The sequence below is a fragment of the Haliotis cracherodii genome, unplaced genomic scaffold (assembly GCF_022045235.1).
Source record: "Haliotis cracherodii isolate W230 unplaced genomic scaffold, xgHalCrac1.p SCAF_18, whole genome shotgun sequence".
NCBI classification, from domain to species: Eukaryota; Metazoa; Mollusca; class Gastropoda; order Lepetellida; family Haliotidae; genus Haliotis; species Haliotis cracherodii.
This window is the reverse complement of record NW_027266273.1, coordinates 18,637,991-18,658,628: the sequence shown is the minus strand read 5'-3', so window position 1 is coordinate 18,658,628 and position 20,638 is coordinate 18,637,991. Positions and strand designations below refer to the sequence as shown.

General features: G+C 41.4%; 1 protein-coding gene across 1 annotated transcript; it reads left to right on the top strand.

The window, feature by feature from the left end:
• Window positions 1–1,047: 1,047 nt before the first annotated feature.
• On the top strand, window positions 1,048–19,772 carry LOC139465354 (O-acyltransferase like protein-like). The gene is made up of 15 exons (XM_071247057.1): window positions 1,048–1,708; window positions 2,238–2,425; window positions 2,698–2,803; window positions 4,830–4,926; window positions 5,997–6,364; window positions 7,522–7,686; window positions 11,365–11,458; window positions 12,998–13,096; window positions 13,722–13,884; window positions 14,845–14,927; window positions 15,482–15,613; window positions 16,718–16,841; window positions 16,975–17,167; window positions 18,614–18,756; window positions 19,578–19,772. Exons 1-15 carry the CDS (start codon window positions 1,048–1,050, stop codon window positions 19,683–19,685), a joined length of 2,724 nt encoding a protein of 907 aa, XP_071103158.1. The 3' UTR covers window positions 19,686–19,772.
• The last annotated feature ends 866 nt before the right edge of the window (window positions 19,773–20,638 follow it).

Genomic DNA, 20,638 nt, shown 5'->3' with positions numbered 1-20,638 from the left:
CACATCCTGCAAACAAACCCCACTCACATCCTGCAAACAAACCCATCTCACATCCTACACACAAAACACACTGGCATCCTACACACAATCCCAACTCACAAAAACACACTCGCATTCTACACATCACCAGCCTAAACCGTCTCACAGTCACGCCTTTGTCTCTTGCAATCCCACCAAATCCATTCACAATCCTGCCCACGTCCTTCATCATCACCAAACCGCTCACAATCACGCCCACATACCTCACAATCCCGCCAAACCCCTTCAGAATCTCACCAATCTCAAGTAGGATGAGCTGTTAATGTGATTGTTAACCATCTAGCGCCTAACAGGCAACTTCGGTTGTATACCTCCCAGGCAGCTGAGAATGAAAATCGTGTGGTCGTTTGACCGGTGTTATACTCTAGCGCTTTGACCATGATTTAGGATGTATATTTGTCGTTGTACAAATATGCAAATATTTATTATCATTATCATTATCATCATTATTAAATATTAAAATATATATACGCATCAAAGAGGGTTTCGGTGATCCTGACAGACAGGTTGGTCAGGTTTATCATCAGTTATAACCGACTAAAGATGTTTGAACTCATCTTATTCTCATCTCCAATCTGAGCTGATTCTCTCGGCGACATACACGTTGACACTACCCTGATAACATACTGCTTAAGTAATCATACACACTCACTCTGTCCTATTCGACATAATCATAAGATGAGGCAGCAGCCAGAAAAACTTGGAGCAAGAGGAACGCTGTACGTGACTCGGTCACTGCGGGTACTTGACCAACTTCTATATTACGAGCAGCTAAACGTTTAAGATACAAACAGAGATAGGGCTTGTCCACTCGACGCGGTCGTGTCCTCTAGGCGACAGGATACACCTCCAGGGGCGGTGTATACAGTAAGCAACGGTACTCGCTCCTTGCAACCATGTGCACTCATAGCGAAACGAGGAGAAATCACTGCTTAATTTAATGGTATTATCGTCTTCCCTTGTTATACAGATATAATTTGGAACCTTACAATTTGACACAACTGCACAATGAAATACAACTCGGTGTTTGTGTTCCTTTGTCTCTTGCTACATAGGACGTGTTGTTCACACTCTGTTTCCCCAAAGAACACAGCCGGGGACCATACTAGAGCTGGAACGACAGCTCCTCAGAAACTAGGAACCTCTGGACCAAGCAGACTTATGTCTTCAGAAAATGCACCACAACCAACATCAAGTTCATCGAATATTTCTCTTGCGCGTGGCTTGTTGCCTACGAGCAACGTCGAGGCGACGACATTAGATGCAGTCACGTCATCTTCGGGTAATGCCAACTCCAGCAACACTGTTCCAAGACAAGACCCTTTCGTCTCCATGTTGGTCAACATGTTCCTCTCCGCCGCCAACACCACTCCCTCTACCAACACAACATCACCGACGTTCTCACTTCCACTCTCACTCTTGGCCATGCAGAATAAACTTCCAGGAGGGATGGGGAACTCCCTCTTGCCGCTTCTCATGGGGGGTGGGGACGTCAATCTGGAGTCTATCGCAGGTCTCTTTGAGAGCCTTGGTCCTCAACTGCCGTCCATCTTGAAGGGGCTTATACAGTCAAACACAAGCGGACTGGGAGCGGACGAGCGGACTTGCTCTGAAGATGTGGATACTTTCCTGGTCGATCTCTTACAGGGGAAGCCGTGGGCTCTTAGCAGTGAGTACCAGTGTCGTTGTAATACCTGAACGCAAATGAATAATAATACTTATCCAAACATTTATCCTTTCCCAACTCGCAAATTGATCGTGTATCGCTTTACATTCGGATTATATCCCGTTAAGATTCGGTTAGTATTGCTCATACCTATGCATGTAGTACGAGGCGAGTAACGAGGCCGGGTGGTCAGCCTCAGTTACTTGGTTGATGCGTGTCATCGTATCCCATCTGCTAAGATAGATACTTATGACGCCAATCACTGGATTGTCTGGTGCACACTCGACTGATTGTCTTCATTTAGCTGGAATATTTAAACAACTAACTAGATGTAATATTGCGACGTTAAACAAACAAACAAGCAAGCAAACAAACCAACCAACCAACAAACAAACAAACCAACAAACCAACAAGCAAGCAAGCAAGCACGCACGCACGCACGCACGCACACACGCACGCACGCACGCACGCACGCACGCACGCAAACACACACATACATACATTCGGAACTAAGTGAGGTGATACTTTGCAGTGTTGGATGCGTCCGGAAAACCTGGCACCTCCATCATGGAAGGGGCAACGACCTTTTTCGGCAACTTTGACGAATGTCTTGATGGACCCAGTCAGGCGGACCCAACCTCGGGTAGAGAAGTAAAGGGGGACACCTGCGTCGTCTACATTAGTCCACCTCCACAGCTGATAGGCATGGTGGCAGGAACGGTATGTATAACCCTTTAGAGGTTCTTGAACATACAAGGAACACCAGAGAACAACCAGTCTCAACAAATTCCATTAAAAAGGCAACATAGCAGTGAAAATTATATGAATGGATCACTGAAAATCTGTGATGACACCAGGTGTTCGCTAAAAGGGTAAGCATGTCACCTTATAATGTGTAAATATGACTATTCGTTTTTTTCTATCCCGATTGTTAATACTGTAATTGATACTTATTAATACTAACTCACAGTCATGTTACTATGTCTGTACAGGTTGGCAACGTGTTCTCCGCGATGGCAAATACCATAATGATCAACTGGCATCTGTGTGTCCCTGATACGTGCGGCAGTAACAGTGTCAAGAGTGGTATACAGAGATGTGAGTAGAGTGTCATAGTGTTATCAGTGGAATGTTTGTAGCTGAGTGTCCCTGATACGTGCGGCAGTAACAGTGTCAAGACTGGTATACAGAGATGTGAGTAGAGGGTCATAGTGTTATCAGTGGAATGTTTGCAGCTGAGTGTCCCTGATACGTGCGGTAGTGACAGTGTCAAGAGTGGTATACAGAGATGTGAGAAGATGGTCATAGTGTTATCAGTGGAATGTTTGTAGCTGTGTGTCCCTGATACGTGCGGCAGTAACAGTGTCAAGACTGGTATACAGAGATGTGAGTAGAGGGTCATAGTGTTATCAGTGGAATGTTTGCAGCTGAGTGTCCCTGATACGTGCGGTAGTGACAGTGTCAAGAGTGGTATACAGAGATGTGAGAAGATGGTCATAGTGTTATCAGTGGAATGTTTGTAGCTGTGTGTCCCTGATACGTGCGGCAGTGACAGTGTCAAGAGTGGTATACAGAGATGTGAGAAGATGGTCATAGTGTTATCAGTGGAATGTTTGTAGCTTTGTGTCCCTGATCCGAGCGGCAGTGACAGTGTCAAGAGTGGTATACAGAGATGTGAGTAGAGGGTCATAGTGTTATCAGTGGAATGTTTGTAGCTGAGTGTCCCTGATACGTGCGGCAGTAACAGTGTCAAGAGTGGTATACAGAGATGTGAGTAGAGGGTCATAGTGTTATCAGTGGAATGTTTGCAGCTGGGTGGAGTGACCGGTGAAGATCATTTGTCTTCTTTATTCATAGTTCTAGTAACTTGAGCTATATATTTGATTCGTTGTCACCCTTAAAATATGATCACAGAATCAAATATTTTATGCATTTATGTTGCTTAACTTGCAATGATTATCTTTAATAATAATTATTTATAAAATGCCCCTGAAACACAGTACCTTAGTATCTAATTGAAATCGACCAAACTGTCTGCTGTAATGATATCATTGTATATCGAATTTGCCGATGTGACTGGAAAGTTGGTAAGTTTCCAGACTGATGAACTTTCGAAAATGTATTACTAGGGGAACAACCATGGCGACTCCCACTGATTACCAGAGACACAGTCCTGGTCTGACAACCATATCGACTCCCACTGATTACCAGAGACACGGTCCTGGTCTGACAACCATGGTGACTCCCACTGATTACCAGAGACACGGTCCTGGTCTGACAACCATGGTGACTCCCACTGATTACCAGAGACACGGTCCTGGTCTGACAACCATGGTGACTCCCACTGATTACCAGAGACACGGTCCTGGTCTGACAACCATGGTGACTCCCACTGATTACCAGCGACACGGTCCTTGTCTGACAACCATGGTGACTCCTTTTGACTAACAGAGATCTAGGCCAACAGCCATGATGACTCGTATTGATTAACAGAGACATTGTTCTTGCCCAACAATCACGGTGTCTGACAATGATTAACAGAGACACAGTTCTAGCCTAACAACCGTGGTGACTCCAATTAGTTAACAGAAACATTGTTCTTGCCCAACAATCACGGTGTCTGAAAATGATTAACAGAGACATACTCCTATCTCAACAACCATGGTGAATCACACTGAGTAATGGAGATATTGTTCTTGCCCAACAGCCATGGTGACTCCCACTGATTAACAGAGACATAGTCCTAGCCCAACAACCATGGTGAATCACATTGAATAATAGAGATATTGCTCTAGCCCAACAGCCATGGTGACTCCCACTGATTAACAGAGACATAGTCCTAGCCCAACAGACATGGTGACTACCATTGAGTTTGTTGTTTAACGCCGCAATCAGCAATATTCCAACAATATGACGGCGGTCTGTAAAATCAAGTGATTGAAATCATGAACATCGATCCACGTAATTGGGATACGATGACATGCATCCACCAAGTCAGCGAACCTGACCACCCAATCCCGTTACTCTTACGACAAACATAGTTTCTGTTATGTTTTAACTGTATACGTATGTGTGTCCTGTATACTGTCAATCCTATTATGCCGTGGACTTGTTGATGTTCTAGGGTTGTCACAGGTCAACATGACTGTAAAGGGTGTGGTGTGCCATGCGGAGATCAAGTCTGGCCCCGTCGGTGATGACAGTGCCGCAGTAGGAGCTATGTAAGTACAGTACAGTGACTCTGTCGAAACCGTACTCTTACTAATCAGGACGAATTTAGGGATCATGACTGTCATGGTGTAGGTTCTTTGACTTCTTTTGTGTTGTACACCATCAAGCTATCAGCACTTTAGCAGGCCGGCGACGAACATTTACCACGCCATAACTTGAATAATATCTTGATGAAATTATATATCACATAGTGATGGCAGCATGGAAATATATTTGCAATACTGATATGTCTTGACAGTTAGGAGTTCTTGCGGCCTTCTGGGAATGTTTGACCCATAGTGGCTGCCGTTCTTGATGCATCGTTTCGTATCTGGTGGGGTTCAAAGTTCGAGTTAAAGAGTACTGCACTCATATAACGACGTGCATGCACGTGTATGTGTGGCTGCTTGTACTATTCCGGTCGAAAGCTGGTTTTTAGTGCCAGCCAACTGAGATACCATGCCGCAGCATAACATGGACATCCCACTCAGACACAGTAGCGCTCGACACATTACACTTAATCTACATTTCTTACGAACTTCAATAGCTAATGCAATTATATGATAAACCTGTCCTTCATAATATTGGTATGTTCTTAGCAAATACCTACACATTAAGAAACACCAAAATATTTATTGTTTCATAAATGAAATTGTTATATACTAAAGTATGTTACAACTTCATTTATGAAACAATAGATACTCGTGTTTTCTCGTGCTACATAAATGTATGATCGGCCGGTGACCTGTTTCTGAGTAAATTGTCCATCTCTCTGTCTGTTATGTCACCTTGCTGATGGCGTGCCATCGTGCCAGGACGGCGTGGACCTTTGTTCATGCTATCAATCCCTGGTTTGCCTGGCCAAACCTCGATTATTTTTAAGACACCGTGATATAACTTGGATATTGTTGACATTCGCTCACTATGAAACGTTGCAGATGTCAGCTATTCAACAATGGAGATTACGGTTATTTCTCAGACCAAGGTAAGGAGCATGGTGAAAATAAACGTAGAGACATTAATGCATACACATCAGTAAAACGCATTCAATGTGAATGTCATTTTGTTGAATCATTTACAGCGTCCTGACGGCCATCTTGGGCTGTCTGGTCCTCGTGGGGACAGCTCTAGACATGAACATCCGGGCTACCAAAGGTCGTCGTGATCAGGTTCCTGTGTCCCCCCGACTGGATGCAGTTCAACTCTCTAAGATCAGCACACAGCTTCAGTCTCACGACGTGGGGGTGCCACAAACGTCAAAGGGTAATGGGGCAGTAGATGGACGTAAGCTGATGGACGAGTCACGACCCGACGTGGAGACTGTTGGAATAGACAACCCTGCTGGTCCGAAAGTACAGGAGACAAATGATGGACACTTTGTATATCCTAACGGCGGCCATCAGCTCCGATCAGAGGACAAAGAACATGACAACAAATATAAGCCCAAGTGTAGGTTATGCATTAATGTTTTTAACCTCCAAACAAGTAATTAATTTCAATGATGGTGACCGGTCTACAATCACTTTTGCTTCGAGATGATTTCCAAATTGAAGCGCAGGCTTTATCACAGAACCCGTTTCGAACAGAGTTAAATCAGTAAATGGCCACACATTAATCAATAAAAAATATTGAAACACACGGTTTCATTGAAAAAGGCAATTCAATAAGTCAAATAACATGGCAGCAGTAATAAGTAACAGACCCTAAAACTGCCCTGTGGATTGTCTTGAAACAGGCCTTTCTTTGTTCCTAAATAGTGTCGGAAGTTCTCAGGAATTTGTTGCTTCCAAAAACGGTACTATCCAAACCAGGCTTAGAAAGAAGATTAAAAATAAATCAGGTCGAAAAGGTCACGAATCATCTCACTCTTGTCGCTCTCGTATAGGTGCAGCAAGCCTTCTAGAACTGTCCCATCCAGAAACATTTCGAGCGGTCAAGCCTGCCATGTTCATATGGGAAAAATATACGTGAATCATTACGCAATGAGTTGACAAATCTTTTAGCTATGCCCGTTTGCGCTTAGACGGAACCCAGTCGTAAAATGGCTACGAGAGGGGCACGAGTCGCTATTCGGCTTGTACCCGGAGTAACACGAGTTGGTCGTGAATGTACTGACTGCTGTTGACTGTTGTTCAAATCGCGATAGACCTGGATATACTGGATACATTTTACCAGTATTTCAATAATTTGCTGTCACTGACAAATTACTAAACATATAGTTTACAACAGTTTCTAGCGCCATTAAAATGACTTGCACACAACAATATTTACATGAACACCTTTCAAGAGTCAGAATTATTAATTATAACTCTTGTTCAAATTATAACAATTTCCTTTCACATTGAAAATGGAACAATTAAAATATTGGAGTATCTATACTCAACTGCGGGATCCATACCCAGTGCATGTAGATTTCACCAAAGTGGTAAAAGTCTTGGAAATACTCCACATTGGGCTTTCCTCACAGACTAAGCTAACATGCCGTGATTATAAATAAATAGGAGGTTATCACACTCACGCGTAATATTTAGGAGTGAAGATGTCACAAAATAAAATGTCCTTTACATGTCAGATCTGGATGCTTCTCAAAGATGCATTCTTTTCAGTATGGCAGCGTGTCCTGTTGTGTTTCTCTGCCGTCAGCAATGGGGAGAAGATCCTCAGCGTCAAACGCTCACCTGGATCTCTCACCTGTCTTAACGGCATCCGGGTCCTCAGCATGGGCTGGGTCATTCTGGGTCACACGTTCCTCACTCTCATGCCTAACGCAGGTAGGTCACCATTGTGTATCCAAAAATCAAAGTACACCTGTGTAGCATTGTTTGTTTCAAGCAAAGGTAACAGTTCATGTGCCCTTGCTGTGCAGTGTTGCCTCCCATCGCTGGCAGGAAACGCCCGTGATTGGTTCGAATCCCAGATTGGCCCAGAATTGGATCCTTGGTTTGTGATCACTGTACCATGCTCGTGGGTTTCGCTGTTATAACTGAAATACTAGCTATAGTGAAAGTGATGGTAAATCCTAATTCGCCACTCATCCAAATGGGTTTACCCATCTTCCCGAGGCAAGAGAGTTAACTGACTTTAAAAGTTCAGTTCCTACCCTTGCCGTACTACGCTGGAATTCCTGGGCTCGATCGTAGAGCCACCAGTGGCTATTACGAGTTATGTCCCTTCTTTGCCTCTCCTGTGGATCAATCAGATTCCAACTCTCGTATCACTTGCATTTGCTTCAAACAAAACGGCGGCGCCAAGTCAAGACGATCTGATTGATAATCAAGATCTATATAATGTGATAAAACGAGTCATACATCGCGAAGTGCATCAAATCACTTGATTAAAAACATGAAAAGATTTAGAAAATATCTGTTGACAACGAGTTAGCGGTGCACATGTTTTGCAAATCCTCCAATCGACCGAAATCTGCATGACAGTTTACGAACCGGATTTCGATTTCGGAGCGCGATTTTGATTCGACTACCCATAGACTCGTTAGTCCAGCCAAAATGTAACTCAATAATACCAGCCTAGTTCGGCAAGGGGTGAAACTGGACTTGTATTGTCAGTTACTTCACTTGCCTCGGGAAGATGGGGTTTACCAGACACCATCTGTGACATTTATTTCCATTTTAGTAATAGTTATATTTTCGGATTGTTATTGTACAGGGCTTATTCCTCATATAAAAATCTCAGCAGCTAGTTCAACCAGTCGAGCCTAATTTGGACGTATGACGGGACCTCAGCGCAACGTGCATGTGCTACTTCAAGAAAAGTCCAAGAACAAATATTGTGACACTACACCTTTCTTCCCTTCTTATTTGTTGTACAATTACTGTTTGTGAAGAGCAAAATAGCATGCAGACAAATGAAATGAGTATCTTGTTGCGTTTAAACATTTAAAATCCAACATTATTTGTGCTGTACACGGTCATTTATTGGACTGTTTTATTAAATGTAAATTGAGTGTTATGTTAAGCAGATCGATGTTGTGTTCCTTGTTCATTTGATTACAATCGATTACAATCGTGCAATAACTTGTGGACATGTTTCAAAGAAGATAAAAAATAACTGCATTAATGTGTCGCGTTGAGATGCGGTTCTATTTTGCTTAACAACTTTCGCAAAAAGAAACGACTATTTTGTAAATTTTGGAAGTAAGACATTTTCTGCCAAATGTCTGGCATTTAAGAAACAAAATGTACTTGCAAGTGCTTTTACATAAACAGTTTCTTAATGCAAATTCACGAATTCAACTTTACCTTCACAACTGAATGTAATGTAAAACTTAGATTTCTTTGATGTCATAGGTATTAATTTGTAAAGGAAGTTAGATCTGAAGAATACTTGAAGCAATATATTTCTAAATTATTTGACAACCGTTCCATATGTTTCATTTCGTTCTTCGTGAATGTTTGACATGTTTGTTACATTTGAAATTTCCCTTCTACAGCTAGTTGGCAATTGTCTAGCTATATGTCAAAACAGTATGGCAAACCATTATTTTATGTTTGCATTTGCGTGTTGATAAATGTTCTTGACATAATGTTGTAATCTAAAGAGTTTCACATTTTCATTTTATACATCAGTTATTTGTTTCTCTTATAAACTCTAAACGGGACATGAAGTATCATGAAGGAAGTAAAATTATGTTAACCTGTTAATCCATATATGATACAAGCAAAGCACCTGCCCAGATATTCTTGTTTCTATCAGCAATGTTTTATGCCTCTTCAAAATAGTTAAAATGAAGTGTTTGAAGATACATGTAGTCCTCTGCTGTTGTATGGTCCTGCTTTATATCCACCCTTATCTTTGTTTCCTTGATATGTAACGTACATTTCTACGAAAGCCCAATGGAGCCACTGTGTAACCGTTCAGTGTTCATATACGGAAAACACTTTGAGTGTCGGCCAATACGTGCAATATCATGCATATTGGTGCAAATATTAACAATTTTAGAAGATGTATTTGTCAGATAATGTCACACATATCAGTGCTTATCCCGAACCGGCTAAATTGAAGGAAGTCTCCAAGCAACGTTTTAAGTTCTTAATTGAATGTGTCTTCTGCTTATTGGTTTCAGATTTGAGGTTTCTTCAAGAAAAATGTACATCACCCAATGTCTCCCTTTTCGTCTAGCGCTCTCATTTGCATAAGAATGAGACAATAATTTGCATACAAATGAGACGGCTGCATGGAAGAACTAGTGGCACAATTTTCAAGGACAATTCAATTATCACCACGAACAAATTTCATAGAAAAGTTGAGACATTGGTTACGTTAAACACACCCTTTGGATAGGTAGTACAGTACGTGTTTGAAATGCAACTTTTCTAGAACGTTGATAGTCTATTGTCTGAATCACATTATTGAATATAAGCACATATATCGACAAAGTCAAAGATAAAACCTTAGTAGACGACTTTTGGATGCTATAAATTTGAGGTGAATAAACGATTTACCCTTTCACGCTGTATAATACGAAACGCCTGGTGTTCTTCCGTCCGTCGAAAACATGCACCTTGTCTGATGTCTCACGGTCAGGTACAAAAACAAAATTGTGGAAAACACGAAATAATAATCAAACTCACCAGATAAACTTGAAATAATAGGAAAGCAATTAAAATCACGAAAACCTAATCGAAATAACGAGAAAATAATCGAAATTTCGATTTTTCAAAGTAAAATTAAAATAACGAATATACAATCGAAATTTAGAAAAAATACTTAAAGTAACGAGTAAAAAATCGAAATAAGAGAAAAATCGAAATTATGAGAAAATAATCGCAGAAAGATAATGTTTTTCTATATTTCCATGTTTTAAAATACAATTGAAATAACGGGAAAATAGTCGAAATTACGAAAAATAATTTGAATAATGAGAAAATAATCGAAATAACGAAAAAATAATCGAAGTAAGGAGAAAATTTCGATGTTTTGAAATAAAATTGAAATAACGGGAAAGCTATCGAAATTACGAGAAAATAATCGAAGTTACGAGAAAGTAATCGAAATTTCGAGAAAATAATCTACGATTATATTACTAAAGTGGCACCATTTCGCTTCATGACCCATCTGAAGTGGATCCGTCAACTTTGATTGCTTATCCTGCGATAGTAAAAGAACTTAACTTGAAATCCAGTGATGTACATGTACACGCACAATATGCGTGATGCGTTTAAACCAAACAAGTTAAATGTGCGTCGTATTATGTTTATTTCTGATAATTGTGGGAGGTCAAATGGCTCTTCTTGTTGAACTTGAGTAAAAACAGCCCCCATCATGCAACGGTAACATCCCAGATAGCACTACAGAGTAGAACGATTGGTTTCAACTGTTTACGTTAGATACGGTAGCTAAGATACATTGCAAGTTAGGCGTTTAATTACAAACCATGGCCGTATTAAGAATGATTTTATGGCAGATAAATTCTTAAGTCATATGTTTTGCAGAGAACCCAAAAATATTCGGCAGACTAACACAGAGCTTCAGTTTCCAAATTATCACGAACGCAACTCTGTCAGTCGACTCGTTCTTCCTGCTCAGGTAAGGTCACAGTAAATTGCATATACATTGTATTCATATTCATATTTTCTTACAATTAGCTGAACCATGTTTTGTGTTTAACACTGTCGCTTGGTTGCCCTAACAAAAACGAGTAAAACAAGCAAAACGCGTTAAAATTAACCCAAGCGAGACATCGCGACCATGCCACATTTTGAAGAATCGTCGCATTTTGCTCATAGAATGAACATTTTTTTTACCAAAGTGAGACAATGCGACAACGCGACACTTTCCCAGATCAACAAATGTTGCTTTTCGCCCTGTCTAGACTGTGTGCAAGAGACGTTAAAACTGTGCGACATGAGGCATAATAATGAGGCATTGTCGCCCTTTTTCCATTAATGGTGCGCATGCTCAGTAAATTGATTAAATCAATGCATGCTCAGAAATGGTAACACCTTTTCAAACTCCAATGCCCAATGCTTTTAAAACCAAGGTACCAATGGCAATATATAGACTGCATTTCAAAACTAAAACCAAAGGCGTGCTAGAACCTATGATCGTGGGTTCGAATCCTAGCACCATACCAATGCTTGTTGGTTTCACCAAAGTGGTAAAGCCTAAGAATTGCATCACTTCTGGCTTTTCCTCCCACATCAAGCTGACACGCCGTGAAATAACTGAAATACTGTTCAACTCGCTTTCTCACTTTTATTAATGTATTCGCTGCGTAGAGTTGCGTATCCTAGGTGTGCCATTACCTATAGGAATGTGGGAATGCTGGCACGCCGTGATATTACAAAAATACCACTTAACGGCGTTAAACAGTGCTCACACACTCATGATATCCCTATTACAGAAAAGACAATTCTAGAGCTTGGTAAATTGAGAACATATTTCACAATACTGTTTTTACGATGCCTCTATACGTAATGCACGAGCCTTAAGATACCTGAAGTTGCTTTGATGTAAGTTCGAGCCTTGGGCGTTTGTATAATTAAAATATATAATTATATATCATTCTTTGTTAACAGTTGAAAAAATAAAAATAAAATCGTAAAAACTGTCTTTTTTTCGAGCTTTTATTCCTGACTTTACAATTTCAAAATGTTGATCTATAATTATACATGAAAGCTCCCCGGGCTAAAACTCAGACACAACAATTACAAATGTTGTTTTTAGTTCTCTTTATAAAGTGGGTTAACAAGCATTTATTTGAAGGGAACGGGCCATAACATCACACCCATTCCCACATTGTACTGTGTACTCAAAATGTGCTTGAAGTGTTCTAATTGTGTACTGTATATGTACAATCAGTCTCCTCAAAGTGTTCTCGATTTGCACTCATGTATAGTTTGTACTCGACGTATGCTTGTATTGACTACACTCACATTGTACTCACACCGCACACTGAGTCAACGAACATTCATGGTTAATGCAGGAGAGAATGTCAACGAAGGAGTTTCCAAATTGCAACTGTATAAAGCTTCTTTATAATGTAACAAAGATGACAATTACGGAGACTCATTTAAAATACAAAAACAAAAAACGATCTCCAAAATTAATATTTTATGTTGGCAGTGGCCTGTTGGTGACGTACTTGTTCCTGAAGGAGACGGAGAAGGCTGGAGGTCTGAAGGTGAAGCACATGATCCTGTACTACGTCCACCGCTACTTGAGGTCAGTCAGCTCTCAGCTGCTGGTGTTATGTTTGTAAATAAAAGCGACAAAACCATTTCCAAAATCAAAGGATATCTCCATGGTACGATGCTGTGTGTTTACGAATCACTTATAAACCTCTAGTGTTGCATTACCATTGTTACAACAGGTTGTTATTTTCTCCGAAAATCCCTCTGCCCACGGGATTCTCGAGCTGTGCGCTTTTGACAGTCTTGTGTAAAACAGTCTTTGGATTATTAACGCCACAATGGTCCGCACGTAGTACCACATCTGCTAAATTATTTCGCTTTTAAAGTTATTTGTAAAATGTAATTGTGTTCACATAGTACAATTGACGTATGGCGTGTAGTGGTAGTACGGTCCTCGCTATGTTACACAAGCATAATTTATATGGAACTCATTTGGATAGGTTTGACCTATGTCTATAAGATACAGTCAACTACGGTTATAACGAACTCGCTAATAACGAACTGACGGATATAACGAACTTACTTTTTGGTCCCGACTATTTGCTGAAGTTATGCTGTATATATGCTTATAACGAACTACGGTTATAACGAACTAAAATTAGAAGTCCCTTTGAGTTCGTTATAACCGAGGTTTACTGTATATTGTTTCTTGTCAGACTGACTCCCATTTACGCCTACGTGATATTCATCAACACGTTCCTGGTGGTGTATTTGACTGACGGCCCGACTTGGATGGGATCTGCCGACTCCCAGTTTTGTGTTGACAACTGGTGGACAAATCTACTCTACATCAATAATGTATACAGAGAGAAAACAAAGGTAACTTTTGTCTACTTGGTATATAAACAGGTGCTTACAGTTGTCTTCAAAGCAGGCACATAGATAATTGCATTTGTAGCTGACAGACGGGTAAATGCATTTGTCTTCGTAGCGGACAGACGGGTAATTGCATTTGTAGTTAACAGACAGGTAATCGCATTTGTCTTCGTAGCTAACAGACGGGTAATTGCATTTGTATTCGTAGCGGACAGACGGGTAATTGCATTTGTATTCGTAGCGGACAGACGGGTAATTGCATTTGTAGCTAACAGACAGGTAATCGCATTTGTCTTCGTAGCGAACAGACGGGTAATTGCATTTGTATTCGTAGCGGACAGACGGGTAATTGCATTTGTATTCGTAGCGGACAGACGGGTAATTGCATTTGTATTCGCAGCGAACAGACGGGTAATTGCATTTGTCTTCCTAGCGAACAGACGGGTAATTGCATTTGCCTTCGTAGCGGACAGACGGGTAATTGCATTTGTCTTCGTATCGGACAGACGGGTAATTGCATTTGTATTCGTAGCAGACAGATGGGTAATTGCATTTGTCTTCGTGGCGGACAGATGCTTTGGCGTTTCATTGTATCATTTGGATTACGTTTATCCAAAATCATGGGTCCAGTGGTCAAAATAAAAATGAACATACAATTGTTCAACAATATTTTAAAAAGTCAAAAGTAGATCATTCGGCAGGGTGAAAATATACATATAATTTTCAAAGGCAACAGTTACAATTATAACACATATGTCTCTGTTGTAAAATTTACGTTACGGGCCTCGAAAATGGGCCTATCCCAATATTGCATCGTGACCTACGTTGTGGGTCATGCTATTGTCCACATGTTTTCCTGAGTCAGACTCTGTTATATACAGATCCCCGTGATATACATTGCGATTGCCATTTTGACTGTTGCTTCAAGGAAAATTTATTAACTCACATACTCCTTTCTTTCAGTGTTTAGGCTGGGGGTGGTACCTGGCGGGCGACATGCAGTTCTACGTGGTAGCTCCACTGGCACTGATCCCGTTAGCGTTGAGGTAGGGTGTCTTGTAAACTAACATGAAGTCTCTGAAATGAACTATTTTACAGAAGAAAACAGTTGTTAAATTATGGTGATAAAATATAATAAAAAGGAGCCTAGAAACTTTCTGTTCATTTCCCTGATACTGCAGTTATCTAGACTTGCCAAATATTATAGACTTTCATGATCTGTATTGGATATATTGTTTCAGGTTCTGTATGGCAGACTAGGTGTCTTGTAGCATCTGTGTTCGTTGTGTGTTATTGTATGTGTTATTTTTAACGGCACTTCAAGGGATGTCCGATACGGCCTTTGTATGAAGCGCTGACATGGCATGAGTGAGTGAGTGAGTTTCGTATTACGCCGCTTTTAGCAATATTCCAGTAATATCACGGCGGGGGACACCAGAAATGGGCTTCACACATTGTACCCATGTTGGGATTCGAACCCGGGTCTTTGGCGTGACGAGCGAACGCTTAAACCACTAGGCTACCCGACCGCCAAGACATTGCACGAATCGAGTTGACGTAAAAGTATACTCTTTCACTCTTAATTGTGGCGTCTTTTCAGTTTCAGCATGAAGAATCGCACTGCTCGCAAGATTCTTAAGGTCGATGGGTTAGGTGTGATTCTTGGCTTCCTCCTCACCAGCATCGTCTCCACCGCCTACATCACCCACTCCATCGACGGCGATCTATTCCAGTGTGTAGCCTTCTCGAGTATCTCGGCCATTGATGTCATTAGATTTTACTAACAAGCCAACATACCATTAGCAGGGTCCCAGATAAAGGCCATATCGGCGCATGTACGGATGAACATATGAAGCATACGGTGGGGAATAATTTCGAAAATGTATCAGACACGCATCACAGCCTACATGTAAGGTCTAACATTCATTTATGGACATATTCCCCCAAAATGATATTCTGATTTCAAGCAGCGTATTTTCTTGAGTATAGGTCGCACAAATATATATTGTAAAGCTGCAGCTAGAATAACACGATATTGGAAAATATTATTCCTGATAAAATAATAGTTTCAGGTACAATTCTGCCGATATTTGCATCAAAATTCTTTAAAGTTATTTTATAATATTATTGGGTAATTTTTAACCGAATCACCGGTAGATTGTGAAAATACGTGTATACAGCTGATTGTTGTTTCCGGCTTAGTTTACGAGAAAAAACACACGGGAATCTTAATCTCTGCATATAAAACAATGCCTAGTAGAACTTGAAATGCAATTTAAATGTTAAATCGTCATGTCTAGTGATGTATCTCAAATTTCAAATTTGTATTGACCACTTTTGTTATCACCTGGTCGTTTACCTGACTTTCCTGGAGGGATACATGTAAAACATTTCTGCTCCTAATACTCGGATGTTTTCCCTGGAGGGGCTGCGCCTTATACTACAGATATACAGCTACAACGAAAAGAGTATTATTTATTGTTTATTGACCTGTTTACACGAGAGAAGCAATGCTGTGGTGCATATCCAAAACTAAATACAAGATTAATCCACTAAATTCCATTCAGTACTCTAAGTGTACTCTTTAGGTTTGCCAGTACTCTATATTGAAATGTTTCGTATGTACTCCTGATGCTGAAAAATTATCTGGAGCCCTGCATAAGACAGCAGGCTTCAGTTACGATGCTTTCTGATAATCAGTATGTACCTTGACGTGTACGTAATCCGCACACTCGAGTATAGAGTAAATGTCCAACTTGACACCAAGTGACAGCTTGCTGATGTTTACTAGACGATGATGTTCTGCCTGCAATCCTCTGTTACTATTTGGTTTCAGTAATGGAACCGAGTTCTCTATGAGGGTGTATGTAAAACCTTGGTGCAGGATTGGACCATTCGCCATAGGGATGGCGCTAGGCTACATCCTTCAGAGGAAGAAATCGGAGCTCAAGATGTCTCAAGTTAGTTAGTTGATATTCCGGGTGCTGGGGTGTTGGGGTCCTGGAATTTTTAAAAGCTGCAAATGAAAATGAAAATTCATTCGGTTATACACAAGCATCTGTCATCAAACGATTTGTATTGTTTTAATTCCAGTTCCTGCAAGTTGTGGGGTGGCTCCTGGCGCTGGTGGCGGCCGGGGCCTGTACACTGGACACCTATGATAACTATGGTGAGGGGAGACCCGGATGGGGGAATGATGCCAGGACGGCTCACGAGACGCTGTGTAGACCCGTGTGGGGGCTGGTCTTGGCGTGGGTCATCTTCATGTGCTGCAAGGGCAAAGCAGGTGCGTGTGTATCGTTGATACAGTCCTAGTTTGTAGTCTGTGGTTGTATACAGACGCGACACAAGCCGTTCCTAAATCGTATCAGAAATCTCTGCTAAAAGCAACAGAGGCCATTATACGATTCCGATTGCATCACAAGCATGTGTCCAGGTGTTCGCGAAAAGGTGAGCGTTTCATGCCCTACCGGTCGCACATGTTGCAAACACATGCAAAGGTAAGGCATCATAAGATCATTTTTGTCACTGATGTGTCAAATTTGGAAAGGTCTTCCACGTGTTAACTTTTTGAAAGCTTTACTGAGGCCTTAAATGTATGGAGCAAGCGTCGTATGAAGTTCTTTGAAATCTTCGTGACATGCGCATGCAAGATTGTATCTAAAAAAGTGTGAAATGTAGACTACAAAGGCTGTAGATGCTGGAATATTGCTTGACATGAGGGAAAGTTGACTATGGACAACCACTTGAAGGACTTTGATTAGTTTGGTACTGAGGTAAGCGATGGTTAAGTCAAAGTGGATTACATTGGAGGCTGGTCTTGGCGTGGGACATCTTCATGTGCTGCAAGGGCAAAGCAGGTGCGTATGTATTGTTGATATAGTCCCAGATTGTAGTCCGTGGTTGTATACAGACGCGACATAAGCCGTTCCATAACCAAAAACTCTGCCAAAATCAGGGCCATTGTACGTTTTCGATTACATCAAGTGTTTGGACTGATGGAAATGTTCTCTTCTGTCGACATTAAAACCCTTTTAAAGCTTTAAAATATTGCTCGACATAAATGGAATGCTAACTATCGAAAAACATTTGATTTGACTATCTTTGGAGTGAGGAAAGCTCAAATGGGTCCGTAATGAACAAGTATGTGTCTGATTGTAGTTGTAAGTGTGGCATACACCCAACCATCTCTCCGAGGTAAGGGCGTATACTGACTACAAAAGTCCAGTTTCCACCCATGCCGAACTTGGCTTGAATTTCCAGGTTCGATTGTAGCGCCACCAGTGGCTATTATGAGTTATTTCCCTTCTATGTCCCTCCTATTGACCAATCAGATTCCATCACTCATATCACTTGCATTTGCTTCAAGCAAAATGGCCGCGCCCAGTCAAAACGATCTGATCGATAATCAAGACATATATTGTAATAAAACGGGTCTTACGCCGCGAAGTGCATCAAATCACTTAAGCACATGATTAAAAACATGAAAAGATTTGCAAAATATCTATATTGGCGGCACATATGTCCTGCAATCCATGTAGTTCGTTGCGCGATTTTGAATAGACTAAGCACGGACTCGTTAGTCCAGCCAAATATGTCACTCCGGAATGCCAGCCTAGTTCGGCAAGTGTGGAAACTGGACGTTAACAGTCCGTTAACGCCCTTGTCTCGGGAAGATCACACCCTACTATATGTTTTCCATTTTGTCACTACAATCTTTCTCTTTCCCCAGGCATAGTGGACTGGATGTTGTCCTGGGCCTGGTGGCAACCTCTCTCTCGACTCACATACGGGGTCTACCTCATACATCTTATCCTAATCAGGACAGACTCTGCTACTATGCGGTCACTCTTCTTTTATTCATCTGGATATATTGTAAGTTATGTTATTATTATGTTTTATATTATAGTGAGTGGGTGAGTTTGATTTTACGCCGCTTTTAGCAATATTCCAGCAATATCACGGCGGGGACACCAGAACTGGGCTTCACACATTGTGCCCATGTCGGGAATCGAACCCGGGTCTTCGGCGTGACGAGCGAATGCTTTAACCACTAGGCTACCCTACCGCCCCTTTTTATATCATAAGAAGGTTATGCAAGATTCATTGAAGTCTCTGCTGTAAAAGATCCAAATATCATTGACGTTAATGAGCAACTAAAACAGCTAAGCCCTATTCAGACAGGAAGTATAGTTGTATTTCTTTGTCGTCACATGATTCCTTCAGTTTGAACTATGTGCCATTATTTGTAGGGACACGTCACTTAAAATTGGGGAAAACGTCAGAGAGAGAGAGAGAGAGAGAGAGGGAGAGAGAGAGAGAGAGAGAGAGAGAGAGGGAGAGAGAGAGAGAGAGAGAGAGAGAGCAGATGAGAGGATTTAGGTGGAGTCGGATCAGATGTCTATATTTCGGTACCATGTACAAATTCATGACTTTGAAATTGTACCCCACCATGTCACCAAGTGTGTGTGTGAGTATAGTTTCACGTCGCTTTCAGCAATATTCCAGCAATATCAGGGCGGGGAACACCAGAAATGGGCTCCACACATTGTACCCCTATGGGGAATCGAACCAGGCCATTCGGCGTGACGAGCAAACGCTTTATTCACAAGCCGCCCGACCGCCCCACGTCACGAAGTTCGTAGAGCTGCCACACATGATCTTTACAACTACGACTGTATTGTTATGTATTCCAGGTGTACCGCTTCTTCGGCTACGTGTGCATGTCGTTCATCTTCTCCTTCCTGCTGGCCATCCTGGTGGAGGCGCCCATGCTGCAGCTGGAGAAGCTGGTCCTGTCCTGAGTCACAGCAGGTGCTGTCCACGTGGCCATACAACTACTTCGACCAAAATATACCCGTACCACTTGACCAACGTTGCTCTGTATCCCTGTCTTGAGACACAGCATCTCGCATCATGACCAGGGCCCACTTGCACAAAGCGATCTTAGCCTTAAGATGATCGTAACTCCCATACTTTAACATAGGCTTACAATAGCCGTAGCGCTTGTTTTGTGCAAGTGGGCCCAGTCTAATTAAAATCCACAAAGCGATCGTAGCGCAACGACAGTCGTAAGTTTATGTTAAAGTATGGGAGATACGATCACTTTAGCGCTACGGTTGCTTTGTGGAACGGACCCCAGATCTTTTACTCCGATATGATACATGTCGAGATCTGAGGACACTTCCATATAAGGTTGAATAAGGTGAACCCTAAGCAAAATTTGACAGCCCAATTAAAATACATGTAGATTGTCGAGCCAATCTGATGTCAGCTGTTTAATACAATTCGGCTTAATTTCATGTCAAGATCTGAGGACACGTCCATAGAAGGTTGCGTCAGGTTGTGTTAGGTCACGTCAGATCAATCAGATGTCAACTTTCTAAAGCAATTCGGCTGTATTTCTTTACCGACTTGATTCGGAAGTGTCTGCTTAAGAAAATCGCCACACGGCAAACAAACCTCCACGGTAGCCCTTTCCGATGTCGACGCCATGGTGCTCACTAAAGACAGGATGTGTTTTCACACTATCCAAAGATCTGATTTAGATACGATGGTATCATAACCAATGTAGGGTGCCATCTTACATGTTCACAACAATAATATATAGCCGAGCATAATCCACGCGTCACATCCACGCAAACCTGATTTTTTTGAAAACTAAATTATAAGCGAATAAATGAATTAATTTCTACCTTCAGAAGGTATTTTTGAAAATATCACAATGCTCTGTAAGTGTTGTTTTGGGCCACCACAT